Source organism: Nannizzia gypsea, genomic scaffold (genome assembly GCF_000150975.2).
Source record: "Nannizzia gypsea CBS 118893 supercont1.6 genomic scaffold, whole genome shotgun sequence".
NCBI classification, from domain to species: domain Eukaryota; kingdom Fungi; phylum Ascomycota; class Eurotiomycetes; order Onygenales; family Arthrodermataceae; genus Nannizzia; species Nannizzia gypsea.
Genome location: NW_003345196.1, coordinates 1,431,528 through 1,454,945, shown reverse-complemented (window position 1 = coordinate 1,454,945; position 23,418 = coordinate 1,431,528). Strand labels below are relative to the sequence as shown.

Genomic DNA, 23,418 nt, shown 5'->3' with positions numbered 1-23,418 from the left:
AAAAAACAAAAGAAGCGAACAAAAAGAAACATTGTCAGATCAGCACGGAGATATATATCAGTGTATATATTTATATACGGGAGTGTATAAAATATACGGAGTACGGAGTACATGCACTTGCTTTATTATCTGGTGATTTGGGGTACGGATGGCATTCTCCGTTTGCCGCTCATTACATCAACAGGAGTACCAAAAACACAAAACAAAAAGATAGGATAACAGCAAAAAAAGAGGGAGAAGAAGTGCCTGTTGAACTGCAGTATGCATGTGAACAGCACCCCCAACTGATGCTCCCTGCTCATGATCATTTCCTCCTGCATGTCGACTCCATTAAAAAGGGGGGGTGATCCTGCTTCTCCCAACCCTCAGCGGCTCCATTGGCTTGATTGTCTGTCTTCTCGCCATTTTCCTTTGCTTTTTCCTCTGGCCCGGTCGCCCAAATGATCTCATCGCTAGCATCAGCCTGGACGGCGTATGGAGTACCTCTAGGCGGGATACATTTCCAACATAGTAAGGTCATTGCGACCATCATCGAAGGATAGTCGCTATGCATATTACTGTTTAATTTTATTGCTGGCACAGCTAACAACCACCATCTCCAGGACGGCTCAGCATTCCGGGTCTATGGGGCTAGCTATTCTCGTACGGAGCATAAGGTAGTACTTAAGGTGAGGGCCGGCGAGCTGCAAGTGCCCACTCTTACATTGATATAAGAAAGGGGATCCTCCTCCCCGTCCCACCGCGCCGCTGGCGTATCTACACTTGCAACTCTTACAACAAACTCCTACATAAGAGAACCACACACCCTTGACCAACGCAGCCGGGGCGCGTTACCTGATGTGGCCAGCAGCACTTGATATACTGCAGCATCTTGCAGCACGTCCGACTATTTTTGGCCCTCCAAAGCCGGGCTAGGTGCCTAAAAGGGGACAGGCCAAAAAAAAATAAAAGAAAGAAAAAGAAAACACGAAAAGAAAAAAAAGGAAAGTGAGGTTCACGGTAAAAAGCAATGCAAGAAAAAGAACAAAGTATGGTCCACCCTGTTGAGCCGGCCAGACAAACGGACAGACGACAGGACAGGAAGACGGGGCGACTGGACACATCTACATCCACACACTCTGCGACGCACACAAGAGTACAGGGAGTGTAAGACCATGTAAACGACCGGCGTTGAAGGCGAGGGGGTTGCTGCATCGTCTTTTCCCATCATAAGAAGCAAACATAAGACGAAATATGAGCCTACGATAAGCTTGAAACAAAGGAGGTCGTGCAACCGCAGCCATTACCAAGGCCCCGGTAGGACATTTTGCGAGCTAAAAGGCATCGTCTGTCTCTGCCCGAATCGCTCTTTCTTCTATCTTTCTCTTCTCTTTCATTTCTGCTTCCCTCTCTCCCTCGCCTCCCTTTTCTACATACGACAGGACGCTTGCTTTACAGCTGCATCGCTGAATTCTTACTGAAACTCCGTCACATTCACGCATAGTAAACTACGGAGTACCCCAGAGAGAAGAAAGGGGATCTTTTTCATCCCTTAGCCGGCCCCCTTTACTATTTATTGCTACGGAAATTTTATTCGCCGCCCATCCAGACATCGACCCATTCGTATTACCGACTAGTTAGCTTTTTACAAGCGGCGACTTCGATCTGGGATCAACTTGAGCCACTGGCTTGTTTCTCTTCTTCGAACTTTGCTCTCCTGGCGGGTGTGAATTAGCTGGGATCCCTACTGCATACGCATCTTAACACTTGTGTTTTATCGCCGCCTCAACGAAGTTCTCGAGCAGATCCCCCAGGGTGTTGAGCGAAGGAAGGAGGGAAAAACGCCAACCAAACCAGTTTACCTACAGAAGAGAACCAGAGGAAAACAACTAGAAAATATTGACAGAAAAACTTGAATGTTCTATCGACGGTATATAGAGGAAGAAGGAGACGTCCCTTACGGCGGTGGCCCCGATATTCCAGACATGCCCGCCATGGACCCTACTGCCAGTTCTTCGTCGAGGTCGTGCCCCAAGACAAACACACTCACAACCTATCTCCGGCTATTACGGCAATGCAAGCCAACTCTTCCCTATGGCGAGCTCGTCTGCGTCTCTGCATCCCCGAATATCAGTACTATGAGTTCGCTGCTACGCCTCGCTCGAACAGTTGGCCCTTACATCGGTGTACTCCAGGTCCACGCCGATATCATTGACGACTGGTCGCTGGAAGGCGTACGCAAACTAGCTCGTCTCGCAAAGAAACATGCGTTTATTATCTGGGAAGGAGGGCGGGTATTGAACACGCAGCAGCGGCTGAGCAACCGATTTCTTACCCCAGACGAGGTGTCGCGAGATATAGATATGTCAAGGAAACGGTACACAAAAGGTGTTGTGAGCGTCGCAGCATGGGCCGGATTAGCGAGCACATGGATGATTGATTCGCCTCAGCAAGGGAACGGAGCTGATCGACTGATCCCAACCCTTCGCCGCGCCGCAAAGGAGACCGTTGCATTCATGACAAAGTCCGTCCGTACAGAGATCAGCAGTAGCGGTGGAAGCATGCCTTCAAACGAAACCCCAGCTGAAGAGGAGCATGAATATACCATGGAACTCGATGAGGCCCTCCGAGTTTCTGCCAACGATGGGCTATCTGTCTCCCATTCTCCACGAAAAGCATCGGTTATATCACTCACACAGACAATAACCCAAAGCACAGAGCCCTCTACGCCCTCTGCAGTTGAGGTCGATGACAACCCCCTTTCAGATGCAGAAGATGAGCTAGCGGATGAGGATGAGCGACCTGCGCCATCTCTACCCGAGCCCCCTCTCCTGTCACGGGGATTAATCATCTCTGCTCCCCGAGACGACGACGAACGATTCACAGTTGAATACCGGGTGGCGGCTTTTGAAAGCGCTAAGACCAACGCAGACTTCGTCGTAGGCTTTTCAACCGATGAACCATGGATAGAAATCTGCACCCGCTCATTGTGCTCCGAGGCCACAGCTGAGCTGTCTGCGACGGTTGCTGCACGCACAAGAAACTCAGACGATGAGAATGAACACCCCTGTAAGGAAGAAGCCGAATCCACGGTTGATGAAGAACGACGGACGTTTGTGATTTTCAACCCACTAGAAACCGACCACCTTACACGCTTCGCAAGGGACAGCGACAATGGTTTCGGTCACTCCTCTACTCCTGCCCCCGCGACAAACGGTGCTCCCCTTCAAAGTCCTCGTCTAGATATCAACACCGCTACCATGAGTAACTCTCGTTCTAGGCGAGAATCACAACAGATCTCGGGTTTACAGCAGTTAATTGCTAGCGCTGTTGCAATCAGGAATTCTCGAATAAGCCCGGAGAATGGGCTTTCGCCTGGTGTGCAGGCACGATATGGTGGATTCGACGTTATGTTCGTTCCCGTCATTACTATGAACGTATGAGCGGTTTTTCTTTTTCTTCTTTTTTCCTTTTCTTCTTTATTTACATCCATTTTTTAGCATTTAATTTTAGCCATATTGAAGTATTTATATATGTTGGTTCAAGCATTTACCTTTCAGATGCCCCATTATCTTGTTGCTCTCGATTTTCTTTTGGGCCTGGTTCTCTTCTGTCTCTGCGTTATATGTGCGTTCTGTCAGCAAATACTTATGGCTCCGCTTCATATTAGCGTGCTAAACAAAGCACAGGCACTGGTGCATTTCATTCATAGTTAGCCGTGTACTCTGTACTCTTTTCTATCACTACTGTCGTTCAATACTCCTAGCAGTTTATTTCTCTCCACCCGTCATTCCATGCTGTGGAAATAGCACTCATGGTACCGAGTAAACTGCAGTCATCACAACGATCCTACGATACTTTATCATACCATGTTACAGCGTATGCAATAGTGCGGAGTGTGCAATTCGCAATCCATCTGTGTATACATGATAAGATGCCTAACCATATAATAAAAGTGAGCTACAATTTTGACCCATCAATATCATCTTCAAGTCATATTTCGGTCTGCTAATTACCACTACTCCGTACATAACATAATTTAAATGCGTATTAAACACAGGGTATCTATCCGCGAGGCCGAAAGGCGAGACTTTCCGCACAGAACAAGTAGCCAAGCTTATCTCACTGTTAGTTGTTGCCTATCACTGCAGCACTCCAGGGGCTCCGACTCCATTGGGTCCTGGCGTTTTAATCTCGCCCAGCCCATACCAGACAATAGTCGCTATGCCCAGTGCTGCAGCGATAGTGCTGAACACCAACGCTACGATGCCCTTGGGGGTAAACCCAGCAGGTAGTGGCGGGGCAGGCGGTCCGTTCATATTAGATACATCCAAGAAGTCTGTTGTATTTGCTCCCGCGTTACCGCGGTATGGGGTCTGTGTCGACTGGCAGGTATCAATGTGACCTGCCGGTATAGATTTTATCCCAGCCTTTCTCTGGTCTTGAAGAGCCAGCGGTGCTTCGACCATTGTGACTACCAGCCCGCTATCCATATGCCACTCGATATGACAATGGAACAGCCAGGTTCCAGGATTGTCAGCACGGAACCTGAGTACGATGTTACCATTGGGATTGGCAAGGACTGTGTCCCGCCTCATAGGTACTCGGGGTAAATTAGACATTTGTTCTGCAGTGTGTGGACCTTTTTCTTCTTCGGAGCGGTAGACTAGCTGGAAGTTATGTCCGTGGAGATGGAACGGATGCTTCCCCGGATCGTTGTTGTTTAGGATGATCTCGACCACTTCGTTATGCTCTAGAACGAAGGGGTTCGTGCTTTCTCCATATATTAACGGGTTTGTCGCTACGTCCTGAGGAGCATCAAGAGCGGTATATAATGTCGGCACCTTTGGGCTAACATATGTGATGTTGTTGAACCAAGCACTAATTATCGAAGCCGCGTCAGTGCATATCTTAGCTTTTTCTAGGAGATATTACGACGACTTACTAGTTTGCCCCATCGCCCAAATTTTCCATCTTCAGGTCAAGAGTGATGCTGTGATCAACATGATCAAATAATTCTATTGAATCACTAGGTTTCAGATCAAAGTCGTCCAGGGCAGTGAATTCATTAATGATCTTGGGCTCTGGAAGTGGCTTTTTATCGTCATACACGAGCCATGAAGTCACATTTGGGTTGAGCCCAGGGGGAATCTTGTCGAAGAGGTCCTATACATGTATACCGTTAGCTATTCAGCTAGAAAGACGGGAGGGATACCCGGAAAACCCACTGTATCCATGCTACCGACTATGGCAAAGTTGTCTGTTGACTCGTTCTTTGTGGTCAACAGGATACCATATCGCTGGGCAGCAGTGACATAAAGCATGTCCGTCTCGTGTTCTTCGGTCCACACTCCGTCAACTTCAATAACACGCATCGAATGACCTTCAAACCAGAGGTACTGTGCGGCCAGTGCCGCCATATTAATAGCCCGGATGAAGTATGTCGTGTTTGGCTTCACAGCAATAGTCAAATTTTGCGTATCGGCCATCAAAGCAGACTGCGGCACTGGTTCGGCGCCAGTAGGGTTGGCAAAACTGATAAAATGCTTGATTAACGGTAGCATCTGCTCGTGGTACCAGTCCGAGAGGGTAAGGACAATCTCTTCATCCCACTTTCCAGCGTGCGGGGACTTAGGGTCATCGATTATCATGGGCCCGCGTAAGCCATCTGGATATTGCCCGTGGCCGTGGGAATGGTACCAGTATGTACCTGGCTGATCGGTCTATACCTTGGTGTTAGAAAACATGGGGCCGACTTAGTAGGTGAAGTAGAACATACTGTAAAGTTGTAGGTGAATGAGCCTCCGGGTGGTATCTTGCATTGATTAACGCCGATAGCGCCATCCATTTCAGCAGTCCCATTCATAAACAGCCCGTGGAAATGAAGGGAGGTGGATTGATTCCCGAGCTGGTTGTTGACATGAATAACAACCCGGTCGCCGACCTGAGATCTGATTTCCGGAAGTGGCCATTTGCCGTTGATTCCAATCGTTGGCCGGTTACATTGTCCATCTGGATTGGATATCACCCAGGTAATGTTGAAGTCATAAGTGACTGTGGCAGCGTGGACAAAGCACGAAAGTAGAGAAGCCCACAGGCCGAGATAGTACCACGCCAATGGGGCCATGATATGGTCGACAGTGATCTCCTTTGGCAAGATGAGACTTGGATGATATCTACAGCATTCCCTCAGGAGCTGGCAGAGCTGGTACACGAACTGACGTGAAAATGGTATGCCAGACGGGATAGGCTAAACACGGGGGGGCTGAGACAATAAAACATGAACGTCCTCTCCGAGGAGCAGGATCTTTCCGGGACGAAAAAAGTGTGTGTGTACTAGGTAGGTGACCGGCTAGGCAAAGGACGGACTCTGATCGGAATAGATCAGATAAGATGGAATGACGCCCGCCCGGTTAACAGTCTTTAGTTAATCTTATCAATCGCCAAGGGGGGTTGCCACCACGATCTTTTGTCGAAAACATTGTGGACGTCGTGTATATATAGCACTACAGCACACTCTGAGAGGCACGACTGGCTACCGGCTCGCGATATGCGTCGGGATGCCACCCTCTTCGCTAGTGGGCAATCGTTCCATTGGTTTGTTCTGGCCGAAATAAGGCATCGCATCCCGTATCATGCCACAATTTGAGTTCTCGCTTCGGCACACAAAACTTTGCTTGCAAGGAACAGGGTCACCTCATTCTGGTAGTTAGCCTCTTTGCCGTCTGGTTTAGAGGGACGGAACCAGAGTGAGGACGCTCTCTGTCCCCTTGGGCCGACGTTGAGCCGTGTTCCACTCCCAGCAACAGGGCCTATTTAGTTAACAGGCTCGTTGTGTTATTATATTAATTTTTATTATATTCCCTGATACATGGTTAACAAGGGGCTCCGAGTGGGTCGGGGAAACTCAGTTAAAATGCTTGATAAAGCTTCTCAGCAGGTCGACATCTTGGTGCGCTTCCTGGGCTGGATGCCAGAGGTCAAGATGTGCCTACCTGTCACCACCGGCCTCATAAAGAGCAGCAGATTGATCAGGGACAGCATCTGATAACGACAGAGGAGCGGGCGTCATGGCGTGATCACCAACGAGCTACCCTATTAAGCGTCACGCTATGTAGTTAGTTAAATAGTTAGCTTGACTCGTTCCCTGGATAGCTTGATGGTCCTATGGACAGCCGGCTCCATGGATACGTGCTGGCTCCGGTGACACACAACCAGCTCCCTTGCTAGCCCCGGTTTCTTCTGGCCTGTAAAACAGCCAGGCAACGTAACTCGATATTGCTGCTGCCGTTGATCCCGAGGTCGCTAACAGATGTCGCTCATTAGCTCGCCATCGCTTAGACTTTCTTTATCTGATCCCGTGAGGCCCAATGGGAGTCAGAAATGAAAGATCCGGTTGTCTTATCTGATGGAGCCGCCGTCCCCATCTCCGGCCTTCGTAAGTATTTTTCTGGTCATATATGAAGAGAGGAGGACAGGCTGCAGTGAGTCCATGTCGGCGAGCCACCTGCAGCAATAGCCAGCCTCTTAATTTTTTGGTAGTTATCTACAAGCTGTTTTTGGCTGCTCAGCCAAAGTCGCAATGGTGAACGTATTTTATGCTCCAGGCATGTCCGCTCCCCTTCCCTTCTGCCCTTCTGTTTCTGTGTCCATACCAGCTAACGAGCGGTTTGGATAAAGTGTTCTTCATCGTGTTTCGAGAAACACTGGAGACAAGCATTGTGGTGTCAATCTTGCTCTCCTTTCTCAAGAACCAGCTTGGGCCTCAACACGATGCCCAAGTGTACAAAAAGCTGAGAAAGCAGGTTAGTAGCAACTATTTATCCACGCTCAAAAGAAGTTGCCAGACATGAGTAAACTCATATATACTCTGGTAATAGGTCTGGCTGGGGACTGCCCTGGGCCTGATAATCTGCATTATCATCGGATGCGCCTTGATTGGCGTGTTCTACTCACTCGGGAGAAATGAATGGGAAAAGGCGGAGGCCCTCTGGGAAGGTGTATTTGCCTTGGTTGCTTCTATAATCATCACCTTGATGGGGGCTGCCTTGCTTCGGGTCTCAAAGCTCCAAGAAAAGTGGCGCGTCAAGCTGGCAAAGGCTTTGGAGTCAAAGGCAGACGATAGCCGACAGAAAACGCTCTGGGGGAAGTTCAAGATATGGTGCGAAAAATACGCCATGTTCATGCTGCCTTTCATCACCGTACTGCGGGAAGGCCTTGAAGCGGTAGTGTTCATTGGAGGCGTTAGTCTGGGCGCTACTGCTTCCTCAATCCCGATACCCACTGTTACCGGACTGATTGCAGGTGCTGCGGTAGGGTATATGATCTACAAGTACGTTGAGTGGTAACCTTTTGCTTCGGAATCGAGCTAGAGTACTGACCTGCCCCATTAGAGGCGGAAACTTCGTTCCCATCCAGATATTCCTCATCGTGTCGACCTGTTTCCTATATCTAGTTGCGGGAGGACTGTTCTCTCGAAGCGTAGGATTCTTCGAGCAGTATAAGGTGAGAGATGCCAATCCCAAACCATTTCCCTAGCTCCCAGCAGCGACTGCTAACTTTAACGAGTGGAATATGGTGATTGGAGGTGATGCGGCAGAGACAGGAGTAGGTGCTGGATCATACGATATCCGATCCAGTGTTTGGCATGTTAACGTACGTTCCTCAATACAACAAAAAGATCCCCGAATGTTGGCATAACCAGCTAATTTAGATATATCCTGTTTTTAGTGCTGCAGCCCTGAGCTAAATGGGGGTGGTGGCTGGGGTATCTTCAACGCCCTGTTCGGATGGACCAATTCTGCGTCTTTGGGCACAGTATTGTCATATAATTTTTACTGGATTGCAGTTATCATTGGCTTCCTTTCCATGATATACTATGAGAAGAGAGGCCGATGGCCGTTCCAGAAAAGCAGCGCGAAGCCAGACCTTTCCATCAACGACAACTCCAGTACCGAGCATCACGTTATGGGCAAAGGGCCATAAAGTCCTCTACAGGATCTTAGAGTCATCTCAAGAATCGGAAGCAAAGCGAATGCCAATGTTGGATGTTTCTCTGGATGCTCGGACGTTCGTTCAATTTCCGTTGAGACGATAAGATCAAAACGAAGTGCAAAGGTTAGATGAAATGCTATTAATAGTTATGCTTCATTACTAGCTTAGCTAATTTGGGTAGCTAACTAGTTAATAAGTAGCTAAAGATACCGTTGAAATTTTACATTCTATTTTTTACTACATGGATTTTAAATCATTACTAAAATAATATATAAAGCCATTTCCAAACGTATTCATTATCGTACTTATGGTATTAGAAGTGTGATATTTAGTCTCAACCTTTTAGAAAACGGACCGCCTGCAGACTTATTGGAGTTAACTATAAAACTGCTATTGTAAAACTAGGAATTCAAGCACCATTTATCTAGTGCTCTTGAGAGGTAGCTAGATCGTAGGGATGATAGTAGCTTAGCCTTCTACAACAGCCTGGTAACAAGCCAAAGTACTTACCTAGTAGTTGTTTCTTACGAGGCAGCGATTATGGCCGCTTGGTTGTCACTGCAACAACCTGATTGGCTGATAACTGGCCATTGCACCGTTTGAGGCTTCCAAGTCAATTATGTAGTAGATAGATACTATGGGTGCCTAATACCTAGATATTTAGTCAACGATCGAGATATCGTTTAAACATCATGAAACTCCACATGCAGTGAATGTCACTTCCTTAGTTTGATTGGTGTAACGAGTCATGATCCAAAGACGTGTGGTCAGGGTGTAGGGCGAAGGTGGTGTGTGGTATATGCTACCCCAAGTTGACCATCTATGTGGCCACCAAACCAACTATATAAATAGGCCTGGAATAAACAAAGCATTTCCCTTGATCCCCCAGGTGCTTCTCCCGCACAGTGCAGAGTGGGCTATTAGACGTTTCCACTTGTCGAAATACCAACCACCCTCTCGCCTCCTGCAAATCATACCATACCAGGCGTGTTCCTGCAGAGCCAGAATGACCGCCCGCCCTAGCGTCCTCTTTGTCTGCGTGCACAACGCCGGCCGCTCTCAGATGGCGGCAGGTTACCTCCGCCACCTCGCTGGCGACAAGATCGAAGTGCTCTCTGCCGGATCCGCCCCAAAAGACTCAATCAACCCGCAGGTTGTTGAAGCGATGCGTGAAGAGGGGATCGATATAGCGGAGCAGCAGCCCAAGATTCTCACTGAAGATGCAGTGCGGGTCAGCGACGTTGTTGTTACTATGGGATGCGGCGATGCGTGTCCATACTTTCCTGGGAAGCGCTATCTGGACTGGACGCTTGATGATCCGGCAGGGCAAGGGTTGGAAGCTATACGGCCTATTAGGGATGAGATTAGGAAAAGGATTGAGGGACTTGTTGCTGAGCTTCTACAGTCCGCGTGAGGATGGGGGTGGGATCCATGGTATATACAGGATACTAGACCTATCCCTGCGCTCCTTTGATGGCACAGTCTTCTAGTCTCCCCACACTGCGTGGGAAGGTTTCCTACCTGCCTGCAATGAATAAAAACTTGCCTTTCTTTTCTTCATCTCCTTCCATCCGCTGGCTCTGTGCCGGCTCTATCGACGAACACAAGCGGATGTTGGCGTCTCTAAGGATGGAATAAGCGCCTTTTCCAAAACTAACTGTAACGAGCCACCCAACCTTAAAATTTCAGCCAATCACCATCCGCCAGTGACATAACAAGATACTGCTCCTTTCTGCGACGATGATCTGAAGAGCCTTTTAATACTCAATAAACCGGCATTTAGTGGCACCAATTTGCATGTTAAAAAGTCTTCCCAATGTTCTGCACCTCGCGCGAAGCCTCTCTGGAGTAATACCCGATGTGGCATTGTCTAAGAAGCAAGTTAGTTTCTTCACATTCAAAACTCTTACTTCCTCCCACTCATACTGCAGTGCACTTTGCACGCTGCTTCCACACGACAATGACAGTGGCCACGTCGAACGGCAGCAGAATACAGCCATCTGAACCTGGTGTTAAGTGCATGGTACCTGAGAGTCCGCCATCCAGAACACTTGCAATACCCTCGTCAGAAGACGATGCCGAACTCCGTCTGAAGTATCGCCCGTTCCTACTCGAGTCCGACTCGTTTCCGGATTGGGTCAGTGATCTTGAATTATCATCTGTGCTCGACATGGCTGAGAAAGACCTAGTGGCCACAGGTAGCCGGTTGAAAGTCCTCGTGCTCTACGGCAGCCTCCGACGTCGATCGTACTCAAAGCTAGTGGCCTTGGAGGCCTCGCGAATCCTGTTCCGTCTCGGCTGCGACGTCCGTGTCTTCGACCCTGAAGGCCTTCCCATGAAAAACGATGTCGATCACTCGCACCCAAAAGTCCAGGAACTCCGAGCGCTGAGCGTGTGGAGCGACGGACACGTGTGGATCTCACCAGAGCAGCATGGGAATCTGGTGCGCATCCCCCTTTCTATTATCTTATTTAGATAGTTATTAGAAGGCCCGCATGCTAACATTTAGTTATATCAAACACTAAAGACTGCCGTCTTCAAAAACCAAATTGACTGGATACCTCTTAGCACAGGATCCATCAGGCCAACTCAAGGCCGCACCCTCGCAATTGGACAGGTTTGCGGCGGGTCGCAGTCCTTTAATGCAGTGAACTCACTGCGCATCCTTGGTCGCTGGATGCGTATGTTCACAATCACGAACCAGTCGTCTATCCCAATGGCATATACGCATTTCCCTGACGAGGGCCAAGCAGGGGACCAACGACTAAAACCGAGTTCAAATCGCGATCGATTGGTCGATTGTATGGAGGAATTTGTCAAATACACGGTTCTTATGAGGCCACATCTCGAGACTTTCGGTGATCGGTTTAGTGAGCGTGAGCAGAGGAGAATAAAGGAATCAAGAGTCAAGACTGGAGAGCAATAAGTGTAGTTTCGCCGTTCTTTGAATGATATATAGACCGTCACTAGTTAGAAGTTGCTTAACAAGCATCCGTGCTAAAAGAATATAGATAATTTTACTTACAACAATTATCCTGCCTGCAGAGCCAGAGTAGGTTATCAACACCACGTCCCCTTATGCTTCGCAACGAGTAGCTCGGTTGATTGGATGAGCTACCTTTATCCATTAAGATTTATGATTGGCTGAGAAGTGGCGCTAGGAACGGAATGGAGTTATTCCAGGTCACCTGATGTGTGAAAAATAGGTGACCAGGAAGACCCACAGATATTCACTTCTAAGGGAAAATGGATACGCAGCCAGACGAGGAGACACATTTCACTGAGACTGGCTAATACAAATACTCTATTCACTTTGGTGCGGTCTCCGAAATGCGCCAAACATGGTAGCCTCTCGAAAGGTCTCCGTTGCTGAATCCGAATATTGACGCTCTTAAACCCAGAGAGCCATGGTATAACTTATGGTTATACGATGTCATCCCGTAGCAAGCAGATTATCTGTTGGACTACAAGGGACAAAAAGGCCTGAATGCCCCAAGGAATCCTTGGGTATCTGAGTGCGAGTCGTATAGCCAATGGATTCCAACATTATCTCACTTAATTGATATCGTAAAAGGATGCAGATGCTGGCTTTTGTTTCCTCGATATTCCAACAGTCGACTGTCATCACTCTAGCCGCTTGACTTAACTTGCTGTACCCAGCAGTCCGCAAAGCTGGTTGGTGTAGGCTATTACTACTGCCAGCCTGTTATCATACTTTGAAGGACCACTGCTCAAGAGCGGTCCTGGCTCTAGATATCAAATTCACTTCGGCTCTCTGAGTCCTTTATTCATACAAGCATGTGTCCATACTCTCTATTCTGACCTGTACCGTTGAAAACGGGAATTTCTCTTCCACCCACAAATGAATACTCCAGCTCAGGTTTTATTCTTTTTCCTTCTCACCACCCCTTCCACCGCATATTTTTAATTCAACATCTTCAACATTTCACTGGTGTATCTTCACATCTCTAACCTTCTTCATTCACCTACTCTCATTTACTCTCTGCCAGCCAGTCACTATAGTTGGGGTTGTTGAAGATGATCGACCTCTTACGCTCCTCTCTGCATCTTCCAGTTCAACCACGCAAGTTGTTTTTACTGACTCCAAATACTTATATACCCCCCCCCCCCCACCCCCACCCCGTTTCAACCCACGGCGCCGTTATGGTTTGGACTTTGCCATAGGGCCCTGCTACCCAAGGCGTTCTAGTTCCACTTGTACTGCTGCCAAAGAGAACTCGGATATTTCTTCATCTGAAGAGACGCCGTTGAGCCCTGGTCAACGGGATCAGCTATTTTCCGGAAGGTTTCCCGCTGACTTTTCGGGTGAAGTTGTTAAGATCAAGACAAGTTACTATGAGTACAACAAGTTGCTGGAAGCATTTGGGAGAAGAGCATAGGATGAGTTCGTGTGTCCTGCCTCTTATTGATTATACACTGTGTATGCTTACATTTAATTTGGTAACTAGGGAGAAGCAACCACCAGCCCTGGAGTTTAATAAGAAATCCAGCACGACATCTATCAGAAAAAAATTCAGCTTTACACCAATTTCTCGTCAGTAAAATATCACACCAGCTTCAATCCATCATGGAATCAATCTCTGGCAAGTTTACTGTCAGTAAGGATACGGAAGTCTCAGAGTAGGTTGCAGATCCAGACCTTCAAATGATCCATAACGAAGAGGATAGCCCGAGTCTAATTCTTGCAGTTGAGGCTGGCTTCTCACAACCAAGTGCTGATTTGGAGCTCAGAATTAAAGAGCTATTCAGGAAGACATCTATTCAAGTAGCCATTCTGGTTGATATAAAGGAGAAACCCGATTACAAAAATCCGCTCGCACGCCAGAAAAATATCGAAATTCTAAAATCAGAGCAAGACTATCTCCACGGCCAGCCTAAATTTCTGATCCAGCAGTACTGTAAGGGTCGTGAACCCTTTGCCCTGTTTTCTTATACGGTATCCAATGGACAGGTGAAATGACTGCGGCAGTGCAGGTATTCGGAAAAGACCCTGAGACCAGAGAGCCAGTGGAAAAAACTCCGAGGATTGTAAGTGTTGCAATCATCCCTTCATGAACTCCCAGAATGTATTTGAGTGATGAATATTAACTAACTACCGTCATTAGACATTTTTCGGTGAACCCAAGCTAGTGAGCGGGTCCACGGGAACTCCCGCCCATGAAGCACATCCAGATCTGAACACAAAAATATCTGATTTCGTGCAACGAGATGACGAGATCTACCAAAAAGAGTTAACATTCCAATGGGATATATTGAGGAAAGAGCTTGAGCGGGCTAGGCGGCATCTTGCGCTGGGAAGATACTTAACTGCTATTCGCAAACTCAAAAGCGATGGTAAGATATGACTTGACAGTTCGTGCAAAACTGGTGGGATGTACCTAGCCAAGCAAAAATACCTATAATGATGGCTGCAGTATATTCCTGCTTTGAGGTACCAGCGAGTTGAGAGATTTATGTAATGTTCCTTCTCAATCACGATCGTGATAGATTAACTAGTAATCATAACTACCAACCCACCAAGTATTGATAGGAGCGTTAGCGAGGAATGCAGTTGAATGAACGGATCTCTGATTGGTAGCTACCTGGGTACCTAGAGGTTGACACTTGATGGATTGATGGTGTACGAGAAACATTAACTAACCTAGGTACCGTACCTAGGTGGTTAGTTAACTGGTTGTTAGTAAGCGCAGTCAAACCTTGCCTTTTTTCTTTCTCTAACAACCACAGAAAGTGACAAGCAAGAAAATAAGGAGAAGAAGAAGACAACGAAGAAGGGGAGAGAGAGACAGTAGAGCAATTCTAATGTTGTTTCTTGTTGCCTGGCCACATTTTATCTGCAAGATTCCATATACATATGTATCCATTGCAATATCTATCAGTCCTTTGCTGTATTGAGCTCCACTCCTGGTTTGAGACCTCTGCGGACTCTCTACTCATCAAAGACCTAGCTCTAGCTACCCATAAGCCTAGAGCCTGGCTATAAAAACAATACCATGCCTGTAGATCTGGACTACCCATAAGGATGGAAGAAGATTTCCCGCCTCTACCACCTCCTGCTGCAGCAAATAGAGAAATGGACAGACCCGGGACCGTCCCCTATGCTACGGCTAGGGTTCCTGCCACCGCAGCAGCACCAGTCCTGACTGTCCATAAAGAAGGGGATCTAGTTATTATTTGTGAACCGTCGCCTTACAATTCATTGCGCGAGCAGACGCCATACATGGTCCGACTCTCCAGCCGAGATATCACGAGAGATAGCGAGTATTTTAGAGCCCTGCTAGACCCTGCGAAATTCCAGGAAGGTCGGTCGCTTTTACGGAGCCATGAACAGATGGAAGCCCAATATGGGTCAAAAGAACTGGCTTTGAAGCAAATGGACATAGACCAGCTATTTAATTTCAAAATTGAGCTTCCACCATTATCAACCAGAGCTGACCTGAAGGAGACATTGACCCTGTACTTTGAAATCATATGCTCCTCTGGCCCACAATACATTCCTGGCCTGGCCGATGTGATCAAGCGACTTGCAGGTTGCCCGGCTCCCAGGCTGGCTAGCCTGCTTGTCCTCTCGGATAGGTTTCTTTCAAATCCTGCGATAAGACATGCTTTCCAGCTAGCTTTAGGACAGGATATGGAAGCCGGCTTTCCACGTACGGTAACCCGTCTACGGCGCGTGCAGTCTCGGAGTGAAGAAGGCCTAAGGGAGGGAATCTTCCTAGCACGCTTCCTCGAAGAGCCGGTATCCTTCTCCCGCCTGACGCAGTCGCTAATTCTCCGAGGTTCTGTTAACTGGATGGCAGAGAAGCCTGGTGGCATAGCTGGACTCGAGAAGCCCCTATGGTGGCACTTGCCAGGAGACATGGAAGGTAGGTTACATTGACTTCTACTACCCCTTTATTTATTGCCGTTACGTGGTTATAGAGGTTAATGTATTCACTCTTAGAAGAACTTCAATATCGGCATGACGCTATAATCCATACCATAAATGAGATTCAGAATTACTTTCTTGCCGCATATGGAGCACTCAATCCATACCAAACACCACCATGTTCTCCCTTTGATATACTTAATCAACGGAATCAACCAAAGCGAAAGGTACAGTGCCGCCGTGCTTTAGAGAATTCCGAAGTATGCGATTCATTCCAACTGGGCGAGATGATTCGTTTTTTCACTTCCCGGTCCAAAACACTCTTCCTGGAATCCGGGCTATATTTAGAGTCAGACCTGGGAAGCAGCGAAGGAGAAGATGGATTTGCCCAAGCTGCAAGGTTAGCCCGAGAAATGAGGACGATGAAGGGGAATAGTAACGTTGTCGCAAGACTGAATGCAATGAACCCAGCCGAAATGGCTAATATCAGTACCATACTTTCGTACCTGAGACGTTGCCCTGAGCGTCAGATGGATTCCAACCATGTGGGATGCGGACTTCGACGTCGACTTCTTCCTCTTCTGGAATATATCGATAAATTTTTTGAGTTAGGCAAACCATCTCTGGCGACTCGCCATGGGCAAGTTGGCCTGTGCATCAAGCACGACCGTTTCGGTATGGATGAGCGTGACTCTTGGAGCAATAGTGAATTCCGTGAAGAGGTGTGCGTCGTAGTGAGCGCTCACACGCCGGTTTCCATTAAGTTTCCCAATCCAAGCACGTCAATTGCTCTGAAAGGCCGTACTTACTCGTGGACGGATGGTTGGTGCGGCTGTATACATTCGGCAATGGAAGCAAGGGCATTCTTTACATCCAAGAATCGGCATTGGGAATGTTAGATTGGAAGCATTATGCCTACCCTTAGAGTAGTTTGACATAGACAGAATACACATCTCCCGCTGTGCGGTTTGCCACATAGTTCAACTATGGATATTTGACAAAGCCCGTATCATTTTTCTCTAGGACGGTAATGTGAAAGACATAAAATAATTGTGCATATCAGGTAACATTAATCCAAGCTACTAAAGGCAAGCGTAAACATCAAGCTCGACAGTAGAATGGAAGAGGTGCGTGAATGGAAGCATTTTATAATATACTAGAACATCAACCAAATCTCCCTCACTCAATGGTATAACCGTCAGCAACGCATTTAACATCCTGAGTGAAGCCCACTGCTTCGCCCTCCATATCTAATAACGAAACAGAAAGAACGTCTACATCCGCAAATGGTGTCGACTTGGTAAACCGAACACTCATAGGGAAGAACTCATTCTCATCACTGTCAGCATCGGAGGATTCGAACTCAAAGCTGCCAGAGGAATTAGAAGAATCGACGTGTCCAATGTTCCAGTCTAAAGTGTCACCTGTGACCTCGTAGTTGGAGTCGAAGCTGGTGATGGTAGGTTCTACTGTTTGGAACGGAATGGTGACGGCAACATCTTGCAGGTTATCTGAGCCAGTAAGCTCATACTCCACTGTAACTGTGGTGGAATCAGAACCTTTATTAACCCATACGGTGAAAGTGATTGGTAGTAGGTCTGTCTCTCCGCTGCTTGCAATACGCCATCGAAGCACACCAATTGCGTTGTTTGCTGGGAATCTCTTGGACGTGTCTTTCAGCTGAATAACCTTTTGGCTTGAGAAGAGTGCCTTGTCGACATTTGGGTGGGTCCGGTACTGGGCGCCGTGCGTTGCATTTGCAGTCAAGTCAAGCTTGGCTTTGGTGAAAGAAGGGTCGGAAATGCGTAGTTGGAGGTCGCCCTTGACCTCAAATGATTTCAGTGCGCCATCTCGGGATAGCTTGGCAGACATGCTCTCAGCAACGGTTATGTGGATTGGATCACGCTCTGCGGATAACGATGCTCTTGTCGACGGAGCTTCTGTCGCAGCAGCAGCTGCTGCACTTGGTGTGATGAGGGGCGAATCCTCAGCTTCAGGCCCAAGTTCACCTCGCACTTTCTCGTAGATATCGGTGGTCTTGGACTTCTTCCCCAGTTGCATTCCCTTGCCTCTCGTGACAAGCGGTCTATTGACAGTCAGCAGAAGTGTTAAAATCGTATGTATTTTTCCTCGCTATAAGGTGGAATATGATGCCGTACTTAGAAAATGTTTTCTTTTTCTCCGCTTCATATGAGTCCATTGCATCTGGCACGCTCGATCGGACGGGTGGGGTGTATGTAGGGTAGGAGGGAGTTCGAGGAGCCATAGCTCTCCCGCTTCGGGCAGCTTCTTTGCGTTGCATTTCGAGTTGCTTCGCCTTGCGCTTTCGTTCCTCTGTTGCCTCCAATTCTTTGTTCTACAGCCAGATATTAGCAACCACGTCACTGATAAGCAAAGAAAAACAGCCGCTTCTTACCCTATCAATTATCTCCTGGACTCGTTCCTCATGACTCTCCATCTCAAGGAAAGTCTTGATTTGTGACAAAGACAGGTTCTCTCGGTATCCCAAAGTAACAATTTCGTCAAACGCACTCAGGAGCTCAAACGCACTGCGGATTATCTCCCGCTCATCCAAACTCTTACAGATGCTAGACACAACCTGGGCAAATATGTGTAGACTGTCGATATCCTGAAGAATGTTGGATTGCCGATTTGTGATGAGGACGATATACAGCTCGTCGAGGGGCTGATAGACAAATCGGACACTATCCTGCTCGACGATAGTATGCTGCGTGCCTGAATCCGCCAGCTTTGGGAACGAGGCCAGCAATGCCTCTATTCTCGTACGCGGCATCTCTCGGAACTGCCGTGAGAGGACGGCCTTCCCTCCTCTTGTACATATCGAAGCTGCGAGGACAACCTACGAGGTCGTCAGTACTTGTATAAGGAGTATGAGGGGACAGCTATAGCAGCCAGAATGTCTACCATTGCGTCTGCCGGTCACACCCAAGTGTAATTGCCTTTGAAGACCAACTTATCGTCTGTAAAAAATTCGCCGCCGACTTCACGAACTCCCTCTCTGTGGATGTTGGTCGTCGTCGTTGTGGTTGTTGTCTTCGTCTTCGTCCTCGTCTTCCTGTGATGCTCAAACTTGTCCTTTAGAGAAGGGTGAGGTGGCCCGTGCACGACGTCGCTTACTGTGGCGAAAGGGGAAATTTATTTCTTTCAGCTTCCAATTTCAAAACATCAAAAGTCGACGTCAACTTGATATGCTCCAACAAACACGACAAACGGGAATGATTTAGCTCTTACTCGTACTTCACAACTCGTTATTGAGAATAAAAAGATACGACATTTCTGGATACCTGCGTTTTCAGGCCCCTCGCGATGCTGCAAAAGGCCGCAGTTTGAACGGTTTTATGAGACAGAGACAACGCGGTCGGTTTACAACTCCTCGCGATGGAGGCGATTATACTTGACGAAAGCATGGAGCTGGCTCCTGATACGGCCAGATACTTTGATCCCCAAGATGATATCGAGATAGATCTAGATGAGGTGGCCGCGCCGAACCACGACGTTGACGTGATCGTTGATGATGCCTCTATGGCCGGCTCAGATCATCCGGAGGCCACGAGAGGGACACATGAATCCGTAAGAGATGCAGATATGATAGACGATGGTCACGGGGCCCATCATATCGAAGGTATTCACAAACGTGCCGAAGAAGATTATCAGTTCATCAACGATGCACTAGATATCGACCATCAGTCCTACGAGATGGAGGATGATTATGAGGAGGATATCGATGCTCCGATCCCGGGCACAGGTGTAATGGAACCTGATGCACCTGCAAATAGTGCACCTTCGGCTGAAATGGCAGAGGAGGGTTATCATGGCCTTGAAAATGAGCCCGCAGAGCGGGTTGAACCAAATGGTCGGTCAGATTTGCCCGAAGAGAACACACCATTAGAGCCCAAGGAAGAGCGCGAAGAGGCTCATATGCCTCCTATTGGGGAGCAAGAACAGAATACCGAGGTTAAACTGGGTGATGGCGAACCGGAGCACCTTAACATTGCCTCCGATGAACAGCTGCAAAATTCAGAGGATCTCGAGCATGAAGAACAAATCCACGAGGTAAAATCCCAGGCTGAAGGCATAGCTCCAGGGAATGTTGATGAAAACACCACAGACCAGGTAGACGAGGAAGCCGCTGTCCTCGGCAAGAATGAAATTGGCGCCCATGAAAGCGGAATTTCTATGATGCACAACGTTCAAGTCTTGTATCAAGACAGTGAAATTTCTTTATTTCCTCCCAAAGAAGATGATCTATCTGAAACATACTTTCTCGAGGACGAAGCTTTGGCACACGAGCCCATCGGAGATTTGCTTAACGCCTGTCGAGTAGTCTTGGGGGATCATATGGGAACGGAAGAGGAGCTGTACATGGACATAGAGTGTCTTGGGATTCATCTAACAGAGGTAAGAAACACTGTTAAGACCAATGCGTATGTGATAAGTTACTTATACTCTTTTTTTAGGCCACCCGTTCCCCTATTTCATTATCACAGGTAGTTCAAGTGTATCTTGACCTTTGCCGTAATGATGGAGACACCAACCCTGGTCCTCTTTACATAACTCTTGCCACGCAACCATCCTTTACCCAGAACTTTACCAATCTTTCGGAGGCAGCTCAGTCTGGCAAAGGTCTAGCACATGTTAGTAAATGGGATGAGTACGAGGACCAAATAGTGTTTGAAGAGCATGGAGCCACAGGCAATCAACAAGAAGAAGAAGAACCAGAAAACACAGAAAGCAGAGAAAAGGTGGAAGAACCCGAATTTTCTGTAGAAAAACCAACAACTCCCCAGAACCATCCAGAAATGCAACATGAAGAGGGAAATGAGGAGGAGGCTTACGCAAATGAAGGTATTGAAATTAATGCAAATGAAACAGAAGAACAGGAAGCACAAGAAGTGCAACCTGTCCCTGCTGAAGTTACAGCTGAGGCCCCCGACATCGAGGCCAATCAGCTAGAGTTGGAAGAGGCTACCCACAAACGCTTTTCTCCCAATGAAGGCGCCGAACAGGAGATAACGGAGGAAAATATAGCTGCCGAACGAGTCGAAGAACCAAGTCATGGAGGCGTGCAAGAAGAAGAAGAAAACGCTCAATCCCCAGTTCCCGACAACGAAGATGGCGAATCTTCAGTACCTGATCCCTCTAGAGATACTAACACTGAGCCCACCCATGAAATTGTCGCAGATGCCCGTGAAGATTTTATTGAAATCGACCTGGAAGCGTTTGATAAAGAGTCACACGTCGATGATGGCCATGTGGAAGATGACTCTAGTTATCCTTCCCATGAACAGGCTGCCGAACCTAGCACGCCAGAACCAAGCTACAACCCACTTGAGGTTGACGAAGATATATTCAAGAGCCCCACTGCTGCTCAATCAGAGTTACCCCATGAGTCTTTCGATGATCAGGATATAGGTCGGTCAGACGTAACTGCCGATCTGACTGAAATACATGATGAGAACCAGGTAGAAATCATTCTACCTGCGGACCAGACCGGTGATGGTCAACACACTTCTGCCGTCCCTGCAGAGGAAGACCAAGCCCAGGATTTTAACACAATAGAGGTTATAGACTCTGCAACCGGGGAGACTCTATCAGAGCCTCATGTGGAGTCTAAAGAGCTAGAGGAGGACGTTGAAGATGTCGTCTATGCTGGCTCGGCAGAGTTGGAAGCAGACGGGCACTACGACGCTCCCGAAGACCAAGATCTGGTTGACCTAGAAGAAGAACCCTACCAGACAGAGGTACTGGATGGAGAATATTTAGGAGCCCACGATGCGGCAGAGAATCAAGAAGTGCCAGAGCCAGCGCTGGAGCCAGAGCCTGAAACCAACGGAACGGCCCTGAACGGCACGAATTTCCGGGAACAGAGTCCGAAGGCTGGCAAGAGGCCTCGTGCGGATGATGAGTCGATCAGCATATCAAATCAAGTACCAGTGATAAAGAAACCTCGCGCCGAATAAGATGGCGGTTCTCCATTTTGCCTGGTCGAGGTCGCCCTTTTAAGCCTCGTCATATCAACATCCGGATCCAGAGATGTAGACTGCCCTACTAACCTTGTACGATCACATATCTGCCAAGAATGGCGGTACTAACGCACACAGGATCAGCATACCGCACATACCGTCATTTTACTTTCATTCGGGTATCGACAGCTAAAGAGGTACGTAACTTTCCTAGATACTAACCATAGCTTGCCCTTTTTTTACACGCAGCCATTCCTCGGTACCATACGAGTAACTGGATGTATGGGTACTACCTTCCCAGACCGAACATCACCTGCCACCATTTGACGCTACCACCATAATGCTGGATGTTGACCCATACAGGGTACCTGAACTGGACAGTTCGATACCGCCTAGTCTTGACATTTATACCCCTTGTTAGGGGGTAGTTCTTCTTGTTGATGCCGGCATGGTCCTTGGTATATCCATTTATCTCCTGGCTTACTGACCTGGTAACTGTTGATTTCATCCACACCCAATCACAATCCTCTTCTTTTGTTCCACATCTTTATTCTCCCTCTCTCTCTCTCTTTCCCTCTCTCAGCCCTATGCCTTGTCTTTTTATATCCTCGCACTGACCTTACCTGTGGCTTGAAAATGGCGTTCTGCACGGATGGTAAAAGGGAGTTTATCATACCTTTAACTGTTTGGAAGCTTTTCTTCTTTTCTTCTTTTCTTCCTCTGTCTATCATCTTGAACTAGATCCTCCTGCCTTCCTCATGTTCTCCACCCTCCTCCCTGTTCCCCCTTTGCCTTCTTTCTACTGGCGTCTGTATGATAGTTAGCTGTCCGGTTTACTATAATTTTAATCGTCAATTTTTATTCCACCTCCCTCGCGCCCATACGAGCTGCTATTGTCCGGTGGATTCATCCGGCCCCCTTGCCGTATATCTCGCACTCTTAAGCATATAGATATACTCCGTATATTAATTACTTACTGCCCGCCCCCGACCATCCTGGTGCGTGTCTCATCTCCGATCTCCTTACCCCTGAAACATCCCCCCGATATCTCCAAGGTTGAGCCTCCAGCATCATTACTTCCGCACACCACCTGGCATCGATGCTCAGCAGGGCCCTCCTGCCTCGTACCGAGCCTCCTCCCCCACTCCCTGTCCATTGAGCATCTACTTTCTTCTTCTTCTTCTTCCTACTCCGCCTCCTCATTCATACTCTGTGCCTGACGATCACCCAGGGCTTGTACGCGCAAAGCAGGCCTGCTTAGCTAAGCGCCTCACCTGCTGTCATGAAACAACCAAAAAAAGAAAATCACCGAGAGAAAAAGCTGGCCTGAAATCAACACCAACTGCAACTCTTCGCCCTTTTGCACCTGAAAAGGAACCCGGAGTCCTCTCGAGCAGGCCGAACAGTCGAGATCTTCGCTGCGTCTTCTCGTCTGGCGCCGTCCTTTGTCGCTCTCTGCTCGTCCTCTGCCGCCTTTCTATGGCCATCCTCCACCTCGGTCTCCACGGACCACGACTTACGATCTCGCTGCACCAAGATCGAATTTGACCTGCTACAGAGCTGTCTGGCCGT

At 47.9% G+C, this 23,418-nt stretch overlaps 10 protein-coding genes across 10 annotated transcripts; 7 read left to right on the top strand and 3 right to left on the bottom strand.

Annotated features, from left to right (window-relative positions):
- Window positions 1-1,964: 1,964 nt before the first annotated feature.
- Window positions 1,965-3,422, top strand: MGYG_07155 (hypothetical protein; the record flags this gene model as incomplete). Its single annotated transcript, XM_003171108.1, has 1 exon — window positions 1,965-3,422. One exon carries the CDS (start codon window positions 1,965-1,967, stop codon window positions 3,420-3,422), a length of 1,458 nt encoding a protein of 485 aa, XP_003171156.1.
- Window positions 3,423-4,121: 699 nt separating this feature from the next.
- Window positions 4,122-6,106, bottom strand: MGYG_07154 (iron transport multicopper oxidase FET3; the record flags this gene model as incomplete). Its single annotated transcript, XM_003171107.1, has 4 exons — window positions 4,122-4,860; window positions 4,925-5,145; window positions 5,208-5,702; window positions 5,759-6,106. The coding sequence occupies 4 exons, from the start codon at window positions 6,104-6,106 to the stop codon at window positions 4,122-4,124; spliced, it is 1,803 nt and encodes a 600-aa protein (XP_003171155.1).
- A 1,455-nt stretch (window positions 6,107-7,561) lies between these two features.
- On the top strand, window positions 7,562-8,964 carry MGYG_07153 (plasma membrane iron permease; the record flags this gene model as incomplete). The annotated part of the gene is made up of 6 exons (XM_003171106.1): window positions 7,562-7,570; window positions 7,638-7,784; window positions 7,860-8,311; window positions 8,373-8,484; window positions 8,548-8,634; window positions 8,710-8,964. The coding sequence occupies 6 exons, from the start codon at window positions 7,562-7,564 to the stop codon at window positions 8,962-8,964; spliced, it is 1,062 nt and encodes a 353-aa protein (XP_003171154.1).
- A 1,015-nt stretch (window positions 8,965-9,979) lies between these two features.
- Window positions 9,980-10,387, top strand: MGYG_07152 (arsC 1; the record flags this gene model as incomplete). The annotated part of the gene is made up of 1 exon (XM_003171105.1): window positions 9,980-10,387. The coding sequence occupies one exon, from the start codon at window positions 9,980-9,982 to the stop codon at window positions 10,385-10,387; it is 408 nt and encodes a 135-aa protein (XP_003171153.1).
- Window positions 10,388-10,933: 546 nt separating this feature from the next.
- MGYG_07151 (arsenic resistance protein ArsH) lies at window positions 10,934-11,899 on the top strand (the record flags this gene model as incomplete). Its single annotated transcript, XM_003171104.1, has 2 exons — window positions 10,934-11,416; window positions 11,501-11,899. 2 exons carry the CDS (start codon window positions 10,934-10,936, stop codon window positions 11,897-11,899), a joined length of 882 nt encoding a protein of 293 aa, XP_003171152.1.
- Window positions 11,900-13,561: 1,662 nt separating this feature from the next.
- MGYG_07150 (hypothetical protein) lies at window positions 13,562-14,339 on the top strand (the record flags this gene model as incomplete). The annotated part of the gene is made up of 4 exons (XM_003171103.1): window positions 13,562-13,588; window positions 13,619-13,892; window positions 13,946-14,022; window positions 14,100-14,339. The coding sequence occupies 4 exons, from the start codon at window positions 13,562-13,564 to the stop codon at window positions 14,337-14,339; spliced, it is 618 nt and encodes a 205-aa protein (XP_003171151.1).
- Window positions 14,340-15,016: 677 nt separating this feature from the next.
- Window positions 15,017-16,761, top strand: MGYG_07149 (hypothetical protein; the record flags this gene model as incomplete). Its single annotated transcript, XM_003171102.1, has 2 exons — window positions 15,017-15,860; window positions 15,938-16,761. The coding sequence occupies 2 exons, from the start codon at window positions 15,017-15,019 to the stop codon at window positions 16,759-16,761; spliced, it is 1,668 nt and encodes a 555-aa protein (XP_003171150.1).
- A 280-nt stretch (window positions 16,762-17,041) lies between these two features.
- On the bottom strand, window positions 17,042-18,656 carry MGYG_07148 (hypothetical protein; the record flags this gene model as incomplete). Its single annotated transcript, XM_003171101.1, has 3 exons — window positions 17,042-17,948; window positions 18,022-18,218; window positions 18,279-18,656. The coding sequence occupies 3 exons, from the start codon at window positions 18,654-18,656 to the stop codon at window positions 17,042-17,044; spliced, it is 1,482 nt and encodes a 493-aa protein (XP_003171149.1).
- A 605-nt stretch (window positions 18,657-19,261) lies between these two features.
- Window positions 19,262-21,843, top strand: MGYG_07147 (hypothetical protein; the record flags this gene model as incomplete). The annotated part of the gene is made up of 2 exons (XM_003171100.1): window positions 19,262-20,281; window positions 20,341-21,843. 2 exons carry the CDS (start codon window positions 19,262-19,264, stop codon window positions 21,841-21,843), a joined length of 2,523 nt encoding a protein of 840 aa, XP_003171148.1.
- A 759-nt stretch (window positions 21,844-22,602) lies between these two features.
- MGYG_07146 (hypothetical protein) lies at window positions 22,603-23,049 on the bottom strand (the record flags this gene model as incomplete). The annotated part of the gene is made up of 2 exons (XM_003171099.1): window positions 22,603-22,655; window positions 22,824-23,049. 2 exons carry the CDS (start codon window positions 23,047-23,049, stop codon window positions 22,603-22,605), a joined length of 279 nt encoding a protein of 92 aa, XP_003171147.1.
- Window positions 23,050-23,418: the final 369 nt, after the last annotated feature.